We start from the raw sequence: 12315 nt of genomic DNA, 5'->3' as shown, positions 1-12315 counted from the left end.
TTCGAAGCTATCATTAAGCTATTGAAACAATTTTTCGACTCAATAAATAGCAATCATATAACTCTTGGACATTTTATCTTTTGTATGAAATAATTATCACTGTTCCGTTGATCCGAAGCAGAATGAATCACGCTTAAAGAAGGAATGGATTTTTTCTTGGAAATTAGTCAGCAGAAATAATGCCCTTTCCCAACAATTAAAAACGACAAACGGTGAACAGTTTCATCAAAGTGATTTCTTCGATATGGGGATATATTCACTACATCATGTCATGTATTTCATATTCTTCATTATGAAATCCATATCCATGGCACCTATCGGTATCAAATTATCATCGACACCACGATTTTCGCTAAATGCTCCTTTCAGTTCGGCCTGTAAAAAACTTTTCTGAACTCTAATCCATCAAATTTGGAGCCCTGAAAAGGGCTGTTGATTATATGCTAAGCTAATATAGCACGCTCTCCTCGGATACGATGGGCCAGCTGGATGTCCTTGGGCATGATGTGACGCGTTTTGCATGGATAGCACACAAATTGGTATCTTCTAATAAGCCTCCTGCAGCGTCATAACCGCGGAACTTTGGAAGCGCAAGTCGGTTTTGAAGTCCTGAGCAATTCCACGAACCAAATGCTGCAAAGGTAGCTTGCGGATCAGCAATTCGGTCGACTTCTGATAGCGACGAATTTCATGCGAAGTTCCCGGTCGATAGCGATGTGGTTTCTTCACGCTTCCTGCGGCTGATGCGCTTATCCGAGCTGCTTTCGTGGTGCCTTACCACCGAAAGACTAACGAGCTGTTTGCTTAGTCCCGATGAAGCGAGTCCTCACGGTGCGAGAGTAGAGTAAGAAATGAACGAAAGCAAGGGAAGTGTCATTTTATAAAACATAAAAGAATCGAATGTAAACCCCACCCTCTTTATTGTATAAGCTTACTGTATACTCACGAATATAATGAGGGTGGGATTTAGATTCTATACTTTTATGATTTATAAAATGACACTTCCTTTGCTTTCGTTCATTTCTTACTCTACTCTCACACCGTGAGGACTCGAGCTCGTTAGTCTTTCGCAGACAGCTCGTTAGTCATTCGGTGGTAAGGCACACGAAGTCAGCTCGGATAAGCGCACCAGTAGCAGGATAGGTGGAGAAGCCACATCGCTATCGACCGGGAACTTTGCGTGAAATTCATCGCTATCAGAAGTCGACCGAATTGCTGATCCGCAAGCTACCTTTGCAGCATTTGGTTCGTGGAATTGCTCAGGACTTCAAAACCGACTTGCGCTTCCAAAGTTCCGCGGTTATGACGCTGCAGGAGGCTTATTCGAAGATACCAATTTGTGTGCTATCCATGCAAAACGCGTCACATCATGCCCAAGGACATCTAGCTGGCCCATCGTATCCGAGGAGAGCTTGCTATATTAGCTTAGCATATAATCAACGGCCCTTTTCAGGGCTCCAAATTTGATGGATTAGAGTTTAGAAAAGTTTTTTACAGGCCGAACTGAAAGGAGCATTTAGCGAAAATCATTGTTTCGATAATAATTCGTTACCGATAGGTGCCATGGATATGGATTTCTTAATGAAGAATATGAAATACATGACATGATGTAGTGAATATATCCGAAGAAATCACTTTGGTGAAACTGCATTATAAAATTATTTGTGTACGAATGCCGCAATCGATAGTCGACTCTAATTTGCGCTGGGTAATTTCCTCGGAGGACTCGATTCCTCCTTTGAACATTAATAATCTCTTTCTGGCAAAACGATGTGGTATGAATCACATTATTTGAATGATAGAATGAAGAAGTTTTCTGCCAATTTCCTTCAACCTCCAAACGTATCTTTCTCCCGTTTGTCGTTTTCGCGTTCGCTAATCCTCTCTCACAACACCCATTTCTAGTTTGAGAAATTGTTGAGTAAACATTGTTTGCCAGTGCGCGTAGAGCGGGAATTCCTAAAGATTCATTGCACCTCTAATAAATTGCCGAAAGACGTGGTCTTACGTTGATCGCACTTGATTGAAAAAATCCAAAACGAAATGTATTTGGTCGCAGCATTATATGAGTAGAAAGCAAATAATCGCTCGAAAATGACTTGATTTTCGCGATGTAAAACATTTTCCGTTTTTCATGTTATGCATCCAACATTGGATACGAAAATTTCCACTGATGGGGAAAAAAATATTCAGAAGCTTTCCTGTTAATTGCGATTTATTGAAAAATAACAAAACCAAATGTATTTGGTTGCAGTGTTATATGGATAGAAAACATTAAAATAAACTATTTCGCATGAATGTATTTTTCAATTCCCAGGGGAACTGGCAGATTATTTTTCAGCAACGATGATAGCAACGAGAATTCCACGCGTGTATGTGTGTATGTGTGTGTGTGTGTGTGGCGGCTGCTCCGATGTTTCAAGCGGAACCGTGGCATCACTCTCCTCCTGATGGATTCCCTTTTGGGCTTAGGTGCACAAACAGGCTCTTGGTGACACCGTTCATCAGCGCTTTCATGATAAACGAAATTAGCTTCACAACAACAGCGACAACATGCTCCAATCGCTGTTCAATCATAACTGAGTGGGTTTACGAGCGGCGCTCGCTTATATACCGATTGGTGATTTCAATAGCCTGTTTTGAAAGCAATTTTAAGACTATTGAAACAAGTTTTTGGATGAAAAAGTAACAAGTATATGACGCGTAGACATTTTATCTTTCAAATGAAGTGTTTATCATACCATTTCGTTCAGTTGTTTAAGAGCTATTAACGCTCAAAATCTCGGTCTCCGGCGTAACGCTTTCGTTCTCGAAACTTTGGTTTTACACCCCGGTATAGAAATGAAAGACGTAGTCCTACGTCAAAACATTTCAGGGCGACCAGTTATTTCTAAAATCTCGCACCATTCTAAAATAATATCCGAAGTTATCAACAAGTGACTCGAACAAAACAACAGCGTAGTTCTACGACAAGTGCGGCTGCATTCCATTGGAAGTACTTTTATAGGGGACAATATCAGTTATGATAAAGTTGTATTTTGAATCTTTTGAATGGTTTTAGAGAGTATTTGTCCAAGGCAATCCAAATAGTGATACAAGACGGAGTTGTGCTGTTTGCGAACTGTTTTCCAAAGCGGATGCCATAATCATAAACTGTCAGTCGTCTAGTCCCTGCTAAATTTGTTTGATGAGGATTTGAAACTAATTCCATATTGGATGGTGGGAAATATTTTTACGGGATTATGTATGTCCCACAGCCTCAGACTCGAAACGCTTATTAACTTTGCGAAGTAGCTCAATCATGAAAAACTATTAGTACAAATAATTCTTCGAAACAACGTGACACGACAAACCAATGTGATTTCCCACCTATCATCCGAAAACACAACTTATCATAAAACACCAAAAACACTTTCGATCGCAGCGATCGATGATTCGTCCGTTACGCCCTTCGCAAACTCGCCCCAAAACATTTCCCAGAATCGCCCAGACGCGCGATCACGACCGATTTCACGACCACACAAAAACTGCGCCAGGCGTTTTTCGCTCCGCTCCTGGCCACTCTCGAGACAACTGCAGCACTAGCACTGCTGGCACCTCGAGTCGAGTCGCGATCGGATCGGGTAAATCCGCACACATAAAGTTGTGACACGCCGTGACACGTTTCACCAACACATCTTCACTTCACACGTCTTCACACTGCTGCTGCTGCTGCTGCTGCTGCCGTCGTAAATAAGCAAACTTTAGATGGATGGATTCAGGAAAAATTCGTCGTTCCGTAGCTCACCGATTGATCCCACCAGTTGACACCGGTGGCCGCGGACGATTATGAGGGGGACTTCACAATTTACCCGGATTCGATGGCCATAAATTGTGACTCTTCCCCGGGGCACGCATTACCATAAAAATCGTTCGAATATTTTGTCGATCCAAAGTAACAACCTTCCACTTTTTACGATAGACAGAAAAAAAAATCTTTCAAAATAATCTTCTCCTCCACACACGAACACACAAACAGCGCGCGAAAATAAGAATGAAAAAAAAAACGCGATCACCGCGCGCGAGCCGCAACGTGTGATTTGCTCCGACCGAGTGCCGAAAAATGTCTGAAGGAACTGGCTGACGACTCGGTTCCTGCTGCTGCTACTGCTCTTGGACTGCCGAAAGATTGGGGCGCGTTTAGCGCGCGGACGCTCGTAGAAGGAACGCTGATGATTGCGATGATGATTGGCGGTGAGAAAAACTGCGTGAGCGATATTCTTGCGATGTTTTCCTCCCTGCGACATTGCTAACAGTAAACCATGGCGATGCGAGAGAAAGAAAGAACACGGGAAAATGAGAGTTCTATTTTGGCAATCATCATCATCATTCAGACACAGCTGTTCCGAGAGCGAAGGAATCTTCTGCAGCGCTTCTGCTGATGATTAGTGGAAAATTGATGTGGAGAATGGAAAAGACAGTTTTTAGTTTATATCTGCTCAGCCGTCGACTTAACTTCAGAAGGCGATGAAAGAACGATGGTACGCAACCATCAACGGCACGTGAATATTACTATTTCCAGAAGAATAAAGCTTTGTAGCCTTCCGGAAAAAATCTAAATCTCGATGAAGCAATTAAATGAGTAGTTTATTTGTTAATAAACATTGATAAATTTAATCCACAATTTTCTTCCCTTCATTAGTGAATTCGAAGAAAAAAATTGTACTCCAATACGAAGTTGGGATTTAAAGAGTACCGAAACTTACGCCCTAATCTTGAAGATGAAACCTGTCGTAAGTTTGATCACCATTGGCACTACAACCGTAATAGGTTAACAGTTTCTCGCAAAGATTGCACGAAACGAAAAACTTCAAACTGCAAAGGGGGACCTGTAAAAGGACACCGGGAAGAACCGTCCGCTTGCGCGAATATCTCGGTTAGCTCAGGAGTCGACACCACGCGAAGAAGGCTTATACAATAATCAGTGCTCCAATCGACAATTTGCATTCGAAAAGGACAAATATTCATAACTATCAATTACACCCCCATGTTGCCCTAGTTCTCCCAAACAGCATTGTCCCTTGACAAGGACGAAACTATAGCAATTGTCAAGTTATGCTGTCTGCCGCCTTCGCAAACATAAGGAAAATTTCTAGTTGTGTCTCGTTTTCGTCCTCTTCCATTTTATGTTGCAGGCTTCTTTGTACATCAACATATCATGTTCGAGTCAAGTACATCCAAATCACAGACTGGTTGTCCGACTTGCAAACTTTTGCAAATTCGTTGACACCCATTTCGTTTCTCGGATCCAATTTTCGTTTCCTCCACAATGGAATCTTTTTGACATAGGACTATGTTTCTGATTTCTATAGAGGGGGATCAGTCTACGAAAAAATACGAGGGGGTTACGTTCGAAGTACAAGGTTTTGAGCGTTAATAGCTCTCTACCGGATGAACAAAGTTTTATGGAAATAACATTATTCGAAAGGTAAAAGATCTATGAGAGATGTTTTTTAGTTATTGGCCACATGAAACTTATTTCAATAGCTCAAAACTGCTTCGAAAGCATTTAAATTATTTAAATTTATTTAAATATTTACAAATAGCGATAGATTCTTGAAATTTCAGTCCAGTCTCGATTTTTCTGCAGTTGACACATAATACATGATGCGTCGGCTGGCCGTCGTATATATTTGAACAGATCGCAAGACAATTCCAAGGGAAAACAAAATATCCAATCATCCATTTATTGAGAATTGACTTAAATTAACATTCTAACAAATGATTACTAACCCAATGGTAGCCCTACGTTAACCTTGCGGTTATATCACAGATATAACCCACTCCTAGTTTTTTTCGTTTTGGGTGGGTAAAGCCAAGGCGCGTAGAAGTATATCCTAAGGTGGGCCAACTAGCTAAAACCACTCTTCAGCCACATTGGAAGTCTACTGTGTTTTGTTTGTAAACAAAACACAATACGCTAGTGCCGAAGCTCGCTCCTGATCAGTCTGTCTCTTTCACGCTTCAAGAAAATAATTCATTCGTTATCCAACTCTTGACGAGTGAAGTTCAGTGTCGGTATTGTGCGTTGCCACTTTTGCTATTGTGCTATTGGTACGAGTGAATCGTGTACGAGTGAAGGTCATTGCTGTCCGCTTTCGACCTGACCTTTTGTTAAGTGGAACGAAGGAACAAAGGAACCAGCGCTCTTGCAGCGAGCCGGATTGCGGCTGTTGAACTGATTCGGCATAACGGGGTCGACATCGCGTGACTGTCGCAAACGGGATTCATCACCACGTGGCTCCGTAAGCTATTCTTGCGCTATTGTGTTGTCTCCGTAGCGCGTAGCCTCTGTCTCTCCCTGATTAGGGCAGTAGAGCGCATTATTGGAACAACTTTTATATTAAGGTACACATATTTATTATTAATATTATTATTCAATTCATTTGTTCATTGTTTAATATTATTATCAATTATTATCATTTTTTTTTTTGCTATTTTTTTTGAGATTATTGTTAAAATCAATAATAAATTAAAAATAAGACAGAAATCTTTGTAAAATGGAGTATAGTGGAGGATCTCCAGAGATGGAGATCTCCGATAATGAATCTCATACAAGATCTGGGGAAAAACATAAACGAGTCCCTCATAAGGAAGATAATTCTTCTGGGGACGAATCCGCTCATCCTACCAAGCCCCCTCTAAGAAAATTGCAAGCCTCCCTTCTCAACCCACTGTTACTTCCACTCCCCCTCTCCCATCATCGATTTCGCTTCCCCCTTCTGATGCTTCCGATCCAACCCAATCCTCGTCCTCGTCCTCGTCCTCGTCCTCGTCCTCGTCCTCGTCTTCCCCCTCTGTTGTCTCCGCTCCACGTGTCAGAGTTTATCCAGAAGATGCACCTGGAACTGGCCCGTGGGTTGTTTTCCTCCGGCCAAAACCGAAAGGAAAAAACCTTAACGTGATTCAGATCATGAAAGATCTGGCCAGATACACTTCTGTATCTGAAATTCGCAGGGTTAGACCGAACAAATTGCGAGTTGTCGTGAATGACCGGAAACACGCAAACGAGATTGTTGCTGATCAACATTTCACTCTCGAATATCGAACATTTATACCCTCCCATAACGTAGAAATTGAGGGGGTGATAACTGAAACGGGTCTGACGAGCGAACAAATAAAAGCAGAATGAAAAGGCAAGTTCAAGAAGCTCCCCTCAATGGAAGTGAAAATCTTGGACTGTCGCCAACTCGGGAAACTTTCCCATGATGGGGACCAAACTAGATTTACGCCGTCCGACTCGTTTCGAGTCACCTTTGCTGGTGCCGCCCTCCCTGACTACGTTATGGTGGACAAATTGAGACTACCTGTGCGACTCTTCGTGCCAAAGCCCATGACTTGCAACAAATGCAAGTCAGTTGGTCACACTTCGGATTATTGTGCCAACAAGGAGCGCTGTGCCACTTGCGGAGAGCAACATGAGGGGAAATCCTGCAGTGCGACTGAGCATAAATGTCCATATTGCGGGGGATCCCCACACGAGCTCTCAGTTTGTGAAACTTACAAGAGTCGCTGGGAGAAACAGAAGCGCTCTTTAAAGGAACGCTCGAAGCGCACATTTGCGGAAATTTTAAAGGGCGCTTCGCCACTGACCCAACAACAAGAACAACCAATCTCAACACACAATACCTTTTCCACGTTGCCAGTTGATGAAATGGAAGCGGACACAGCTAGCGGGGGCACACCGTTTATTTTCAAAGGGAATCCCCGGCGCAAAAATGTGACCACTCCCAAAGTTCAAGAACAAGTCCCCACGGTTATATCCTCTGTTAGCTTGCCTAAAAAATCGAGTGCAGCGGACAAGCAAAACCAGGTTCCTCCTGGCTTCCGTGGGAATATTTCATCTTCGAACGACCCAGCACTCGAGGGGACATCAAAAACCCCAACTGTCCCTATTTTTCCGTCCAGTTCAACTTCCCAATCGGGATTTATAAAGTTGTCTGACCTTTTGGATCAAATCTTCAAGTGTTTTAATGTTTCGGACTCCATCAGAACCATTGACATCTCAATGCTTCCAGTATTAAAGACAATTTTGCAACAATTGATGCAAACATGGCCCCTCCTTGCAATGATTATCTCTCTTGATGTCTAATTCAAATAGAGAGGTCGGAGATATCACTGTTTTACAGTGGAATTGTCGTAGTCTTATCCCTAAATTGGATACATTCAAATTTTTAATTCATAACTTCAATTGTGATGTTTTTGCTCTGTCCGAAACTTGGCTTTCTTCGCGAGATGATATCTCTTTCCACGATTTTAATATTATACGCTTGGACCGTGATGATAGATACGGAGGGGTGCTTTTGGGGATCAATAAGTGCCACTCATTTTTTAGAATTGACCTTCCACCTATTGGAGGGATCGAAGCTGTTGCTTGTCATGCAAACATCAGAGGCAAAGACCTCTGTATTGTCAGCTTGTATTGGCCTCCGAGAGCTGCGGTTAGCCGCAAACAACTTGATGACATGTGCTCACTCCTTCCTGAGCCACGATTGATCTTGGGAGACTTCAACTCTCACGGAACTGCCTGGGGGGAACAGTATGACGACAATCGTTCATTGTTGATATATGACCTTTGTAACAGCTTCAATATGACCGTTTTGAACACTGGGGAAACAACACGTGTACCTAAACCTCCTGCTAACCCAAGTGCTCTTGACCTCTCGCTTTGCTCGAATTCACTATCGTTAGATTGCGAGTGGAATGTAATCCAGGACCCCAACGGTAGTGATCACTTGCCAATCAAAATTTCCATCACCATTTGGTCGAATTCTTCTGAATCTATAAACATGGCATATGACCTCACAAGACACATTGACTGGAAAAAATATGCGGACGCGATTGCTCTAGCCATCAATTCCAGAGATGGTTTACCTCCATTGGAGGAGTATAACTTCCTTTCTCGTTTGATCTATGACAGCGCGGTTCGCGCTCAAACGAAACCCATCCCAGGTTCCACTATTCGTCGAAGGCCTCCCAATCTATGGTGGGATAGCCAGTGTTCCAAGCTTTATGTAGAAAAATCGAATGCATTTAAAGCTTTTCGAAAACTTGGAACCCCTGAAAATTTTCAGACGTATTTGGACCTTGAAAATCAATTTAAAAACTTGATCAAAGGGAAAAAACGTGCTTATTGGCGAAATTTCGTGGGAGGTTTGTCACGAGAAACGTCAATGAAAAAATTATGGAAAGTGGCTCGAAACATGAGAAATCGCTCTTCAACGAATGAAAGCGAAGAATATTCACATCGATGGATTTTTAATTTTGCACGGAAGGTTTGTCCCGATTCCGCTCCCGTGCAGAAAATTGTTCGAGATATACCACAAGATAGGTGCGATCTTGATTCTGAGTTTTCGATGGTAGAATTCTCTCTTGCTCTCCTTTCATGTAACAATTCTGCTCCGGGATCGGATAGAATTAAGTTCAACTTGCTGAAAAATCTCCCTGATGTGGCGAAACATCGCTTGTTGAATTTATTCAATCGGTTTCTGGAGAATAATATTGTTCCAGATGATTGGAGACAAGTACGAGTTATAGCTATTCAAAAACCCGGAAAACCCGCGTCCGACTTCAATTCGTACCGCCCAATAGCAATGCTGTTTTGTATACGGAAATTGTTGGAGAAAATGATCTTGTTTCGCCTTGATCGATGGGTTGAAACGAATGGCCTACTCTCAGATACACAATATGGGTTCCGCAGGGGCAAGGGGACGAATGATTGTCTTGCGTTGCTTTCTTCAAAAATTCAAATGGCTTACGCCGAAAAAAAAACAAATGGCTTCAGTATTCTTGGACATAAAGGGGGCCTTCGATTCTGTTTCAATAGAGGTTTTGTCGGACAAATTACACTCTCGGGGTCTGCCGCCTCCATTGAATAATATGTTATATAACTTGCTTTGTGAGAAACATTTGAACTTTTCTCACGGAGATTCGGCAGTAAGTCGGGTCTCTTACATGGGCCTCCCCCAGGGCTCATGTTTAAGCCCCCTTTTGTACAACTTCTATGTAAGCGACATCGACAATTGTCTTACACAAAATTGCAGCCTAAGACAACTTGCAGATGACGGAGTGGTGTCTGTCGTAGGATCAAACGAATCCGACCTGCAAGGACCCTTACAAGATACTTTGAACAATTTTTCAACCTGGGCCATTGGGCTAGGGATCGAATTCTCCACGGAGAAAACAGAGATGGTGGTTTTTTCTAGGAAGCATAGACCAGCAAAACCAAAGCTTCAACTTTTGGGTAAACCGATCACTCATGCTATGTCATTCAAGTATCTTGGGGTCTGGTTCGACTCCAAATGTACTTGGGGGGCCCATATTAGGTATCTGAGTAAAAAATGCCAACAAAGAATAAACTTTCTCCGTACAATTACCGGCACCTGGTGGGGAGCCCACCCAGAAGATCTTATAATGTTGTATCGAACAACTATTCTCTCAGTGATGGAGTATGGCAGTTTCTGTTTTCAATCAGCTGCCAAAACACACCTCATTAAACTCGAGCGAATTCAGTATCTTTGTCTCCGTATTGCGTTGGGATGTATGCCCTCAACGCATACCATGAGTCTCGAGGTTTTGGCAGGCGTACTCCCACTAAAAGATCGCTTCAATTTATTATCTCTTCGGTTCCTCATCCGGTGTAAGGTTATGAACCCATTGGTGATCGGAAATTTTGAGCAGCTGATCGAGCTAAATTTTCACTCCGGATTCATGAGTTCACATCATGAATTCATCTCCATGCAGGTTGATCCTTCTTCGTATATTCCCAACCGTGTTTGTTTCCCTGACTACATCAATTCCTCTGTGCATTTTGATCTGTCCATGAAGCAAGATATCCATGGATATTCAGATTACCAACGATCGAGGATCGCTCCAACGATCTTCGATGAAACTAGACTTCTAGACTTGAGTCGGGACTTTATCCGCACCTTCTCCCGACTCATGTCCAATCACTGTTCGTTAGATGCACTACTCTTTCGTTTCAATCTTGCCAGCAGCAATCTCTGCGTTTGTGGCCAAGGTTATCACGACATCGAGCACATTGTTTGGTCGTGCGAGGTGTATCTGGTCGCCAGATCGAATTTCTCCCTTCGGGCCCGAGGAAGACAGCCCAATGTGCCGGTGAGAGATGTGTTGGCTCGGTTAGACCTTGATTACATGTCCCATATATATGTTTTTCTTAAAGCTATAGATCTTCATGTGTGATTGTCCCTACATCCTTATACCCTCCTTTCCTAAAATCATTATTAAAATCGGGAATTACAAGATCGGTTAAAAAACGTCTAAGGAAGAAGCCGAACACCTGACAGTGAACTGAAAGAGTTGATTTAACAACCTGGCAACTACGAAGTTTCGGAAAAGCAGCTTTTGGTAGAAATACCGATACTCCGTAGACATTTGAAGGTCGCTGAAATTAAATCTAATGATGTCAAAAATGAGATTGCATTAGATATGTTACAGTTCATCAAGAATCGGTTTCAAATCTTTCAGTGAATTTGAAACTATTTCTAACCGCGTACGTTTCTGTGGCATCTTGTGGAGAGGCTTTTCAGAGTTGAAATTAGGGTAAATGATCTTGGTTTGTCCGGTCGAAAAAATATATCCGGCATAGAAATTTCTACTAGGTACTACTTATTACAAGTGACGCAACTAATACCTACGTTGAGAAGACAAAAAATCCACTGGAACGTTAGTGCCATCCAACAAGCTTGAAGCGTAAATTTTATTCTCAACCGTACAATCTTCCAAAACATTAAAATTTTAATTTCGTATCTGGAATTAAAATTTATAGGAGCGTGGAATCATTACGGTCAGATTAAAACCAAAATAAATATTATAGATCAATAAACTGAATGTTATACAGTATATCTGCACTGTATAACATTCGTCCTACTTTTTATTGAGAATAACCAAACACATTGATGATATTCCACTGATCTCTAGACGTTATCTATCGGCACTTGCTAAAAAAAATCAGTCTGATCGCCACAAAAATCACATCAAATCGCGAAAGCATCAATCGTCGCGAGCATTCGCCCCGGCCCCGCAATAAAGAGCACGCGAAATGATGAAGTTGTCCTCCGCATGAGAAATGAATCACTGCGAAAGTGATCTTTTCCGACGCACATGTCTCACGTTTCTCCTCTGACGACAAACCGAACCGCACCGTGATAACCCCAATCGGCGGCGCTGACGGGAAACCATTTTTCCAATAAACGGCCCAAAAACAGAAAACCCATAAATCTAAACATAAAAAGATGACAAGAAATCAACCAC

The 12315-nt window shown here is 42.2% G+C and overlaps 1 protein-coding gene across 14 annotated transcripts in view; it reads right to left on the bottom strand.

The window, feature by feature from the left end:
• Positions 1 to 12315, bottom strand: part of LOC129762000 (glutamate receptor-interacting protein 2) — a 119731-nt gene that overhangs the window by 102565 nt on the left and 4851 nt on the right. For 2 of the 14 annotated variants that reach the window (XM_055759920.1, XM_055759928.1), the window contains exons 1-2: positions 3788 to 4116; positions 3370 to 3717 (exon numbers count right to left, since the gene is read on the bottom strand). The exons of 3 other annotated variants lie outside the window; for them this stretch is intronic. Coding sequence is in view for 1 of the 11 variants with exons in the window: in XM_055759931.1 (XP_055615906.1) it covers positions 3370 to 3376 (7 nt within the window). In the remaining 10 variants the exon portion in view is untranslated. Of the gene's footprint in view, positions 1 to 2741; positions 3339 to 3369; positions 3718 to 3787; positions 4117 to 12315 lie in introns of those variants that run through there. 9 more of the 14 variants (XM_055759927.1, XM_055759929.1, XM_055759931.1 and 6 more) reach the window with 8 other exon arrangements.

Source organism: Toxorhynchites rutilus, chromosome 1, assembly GCF_029784135.1.
Source record: "Toxorhynchites rutilus septentrionalis strain SRP chromosome 1, ASM2978413v1, whole genome shotgun sequence".
In the NCBI taxonomy this organism is placed as follows: domain Eukaryota; kingdom Metazoa; phylum Arthropoda; class Insecta; order Diptera; family Culicidae; genus Toxorhynchites; species Toxorhynchites rutilus.
Note: the sequence above shows the minus strand (reverse complement) of the source record. Positions and strands in the feature narration are given on the sequence as shown.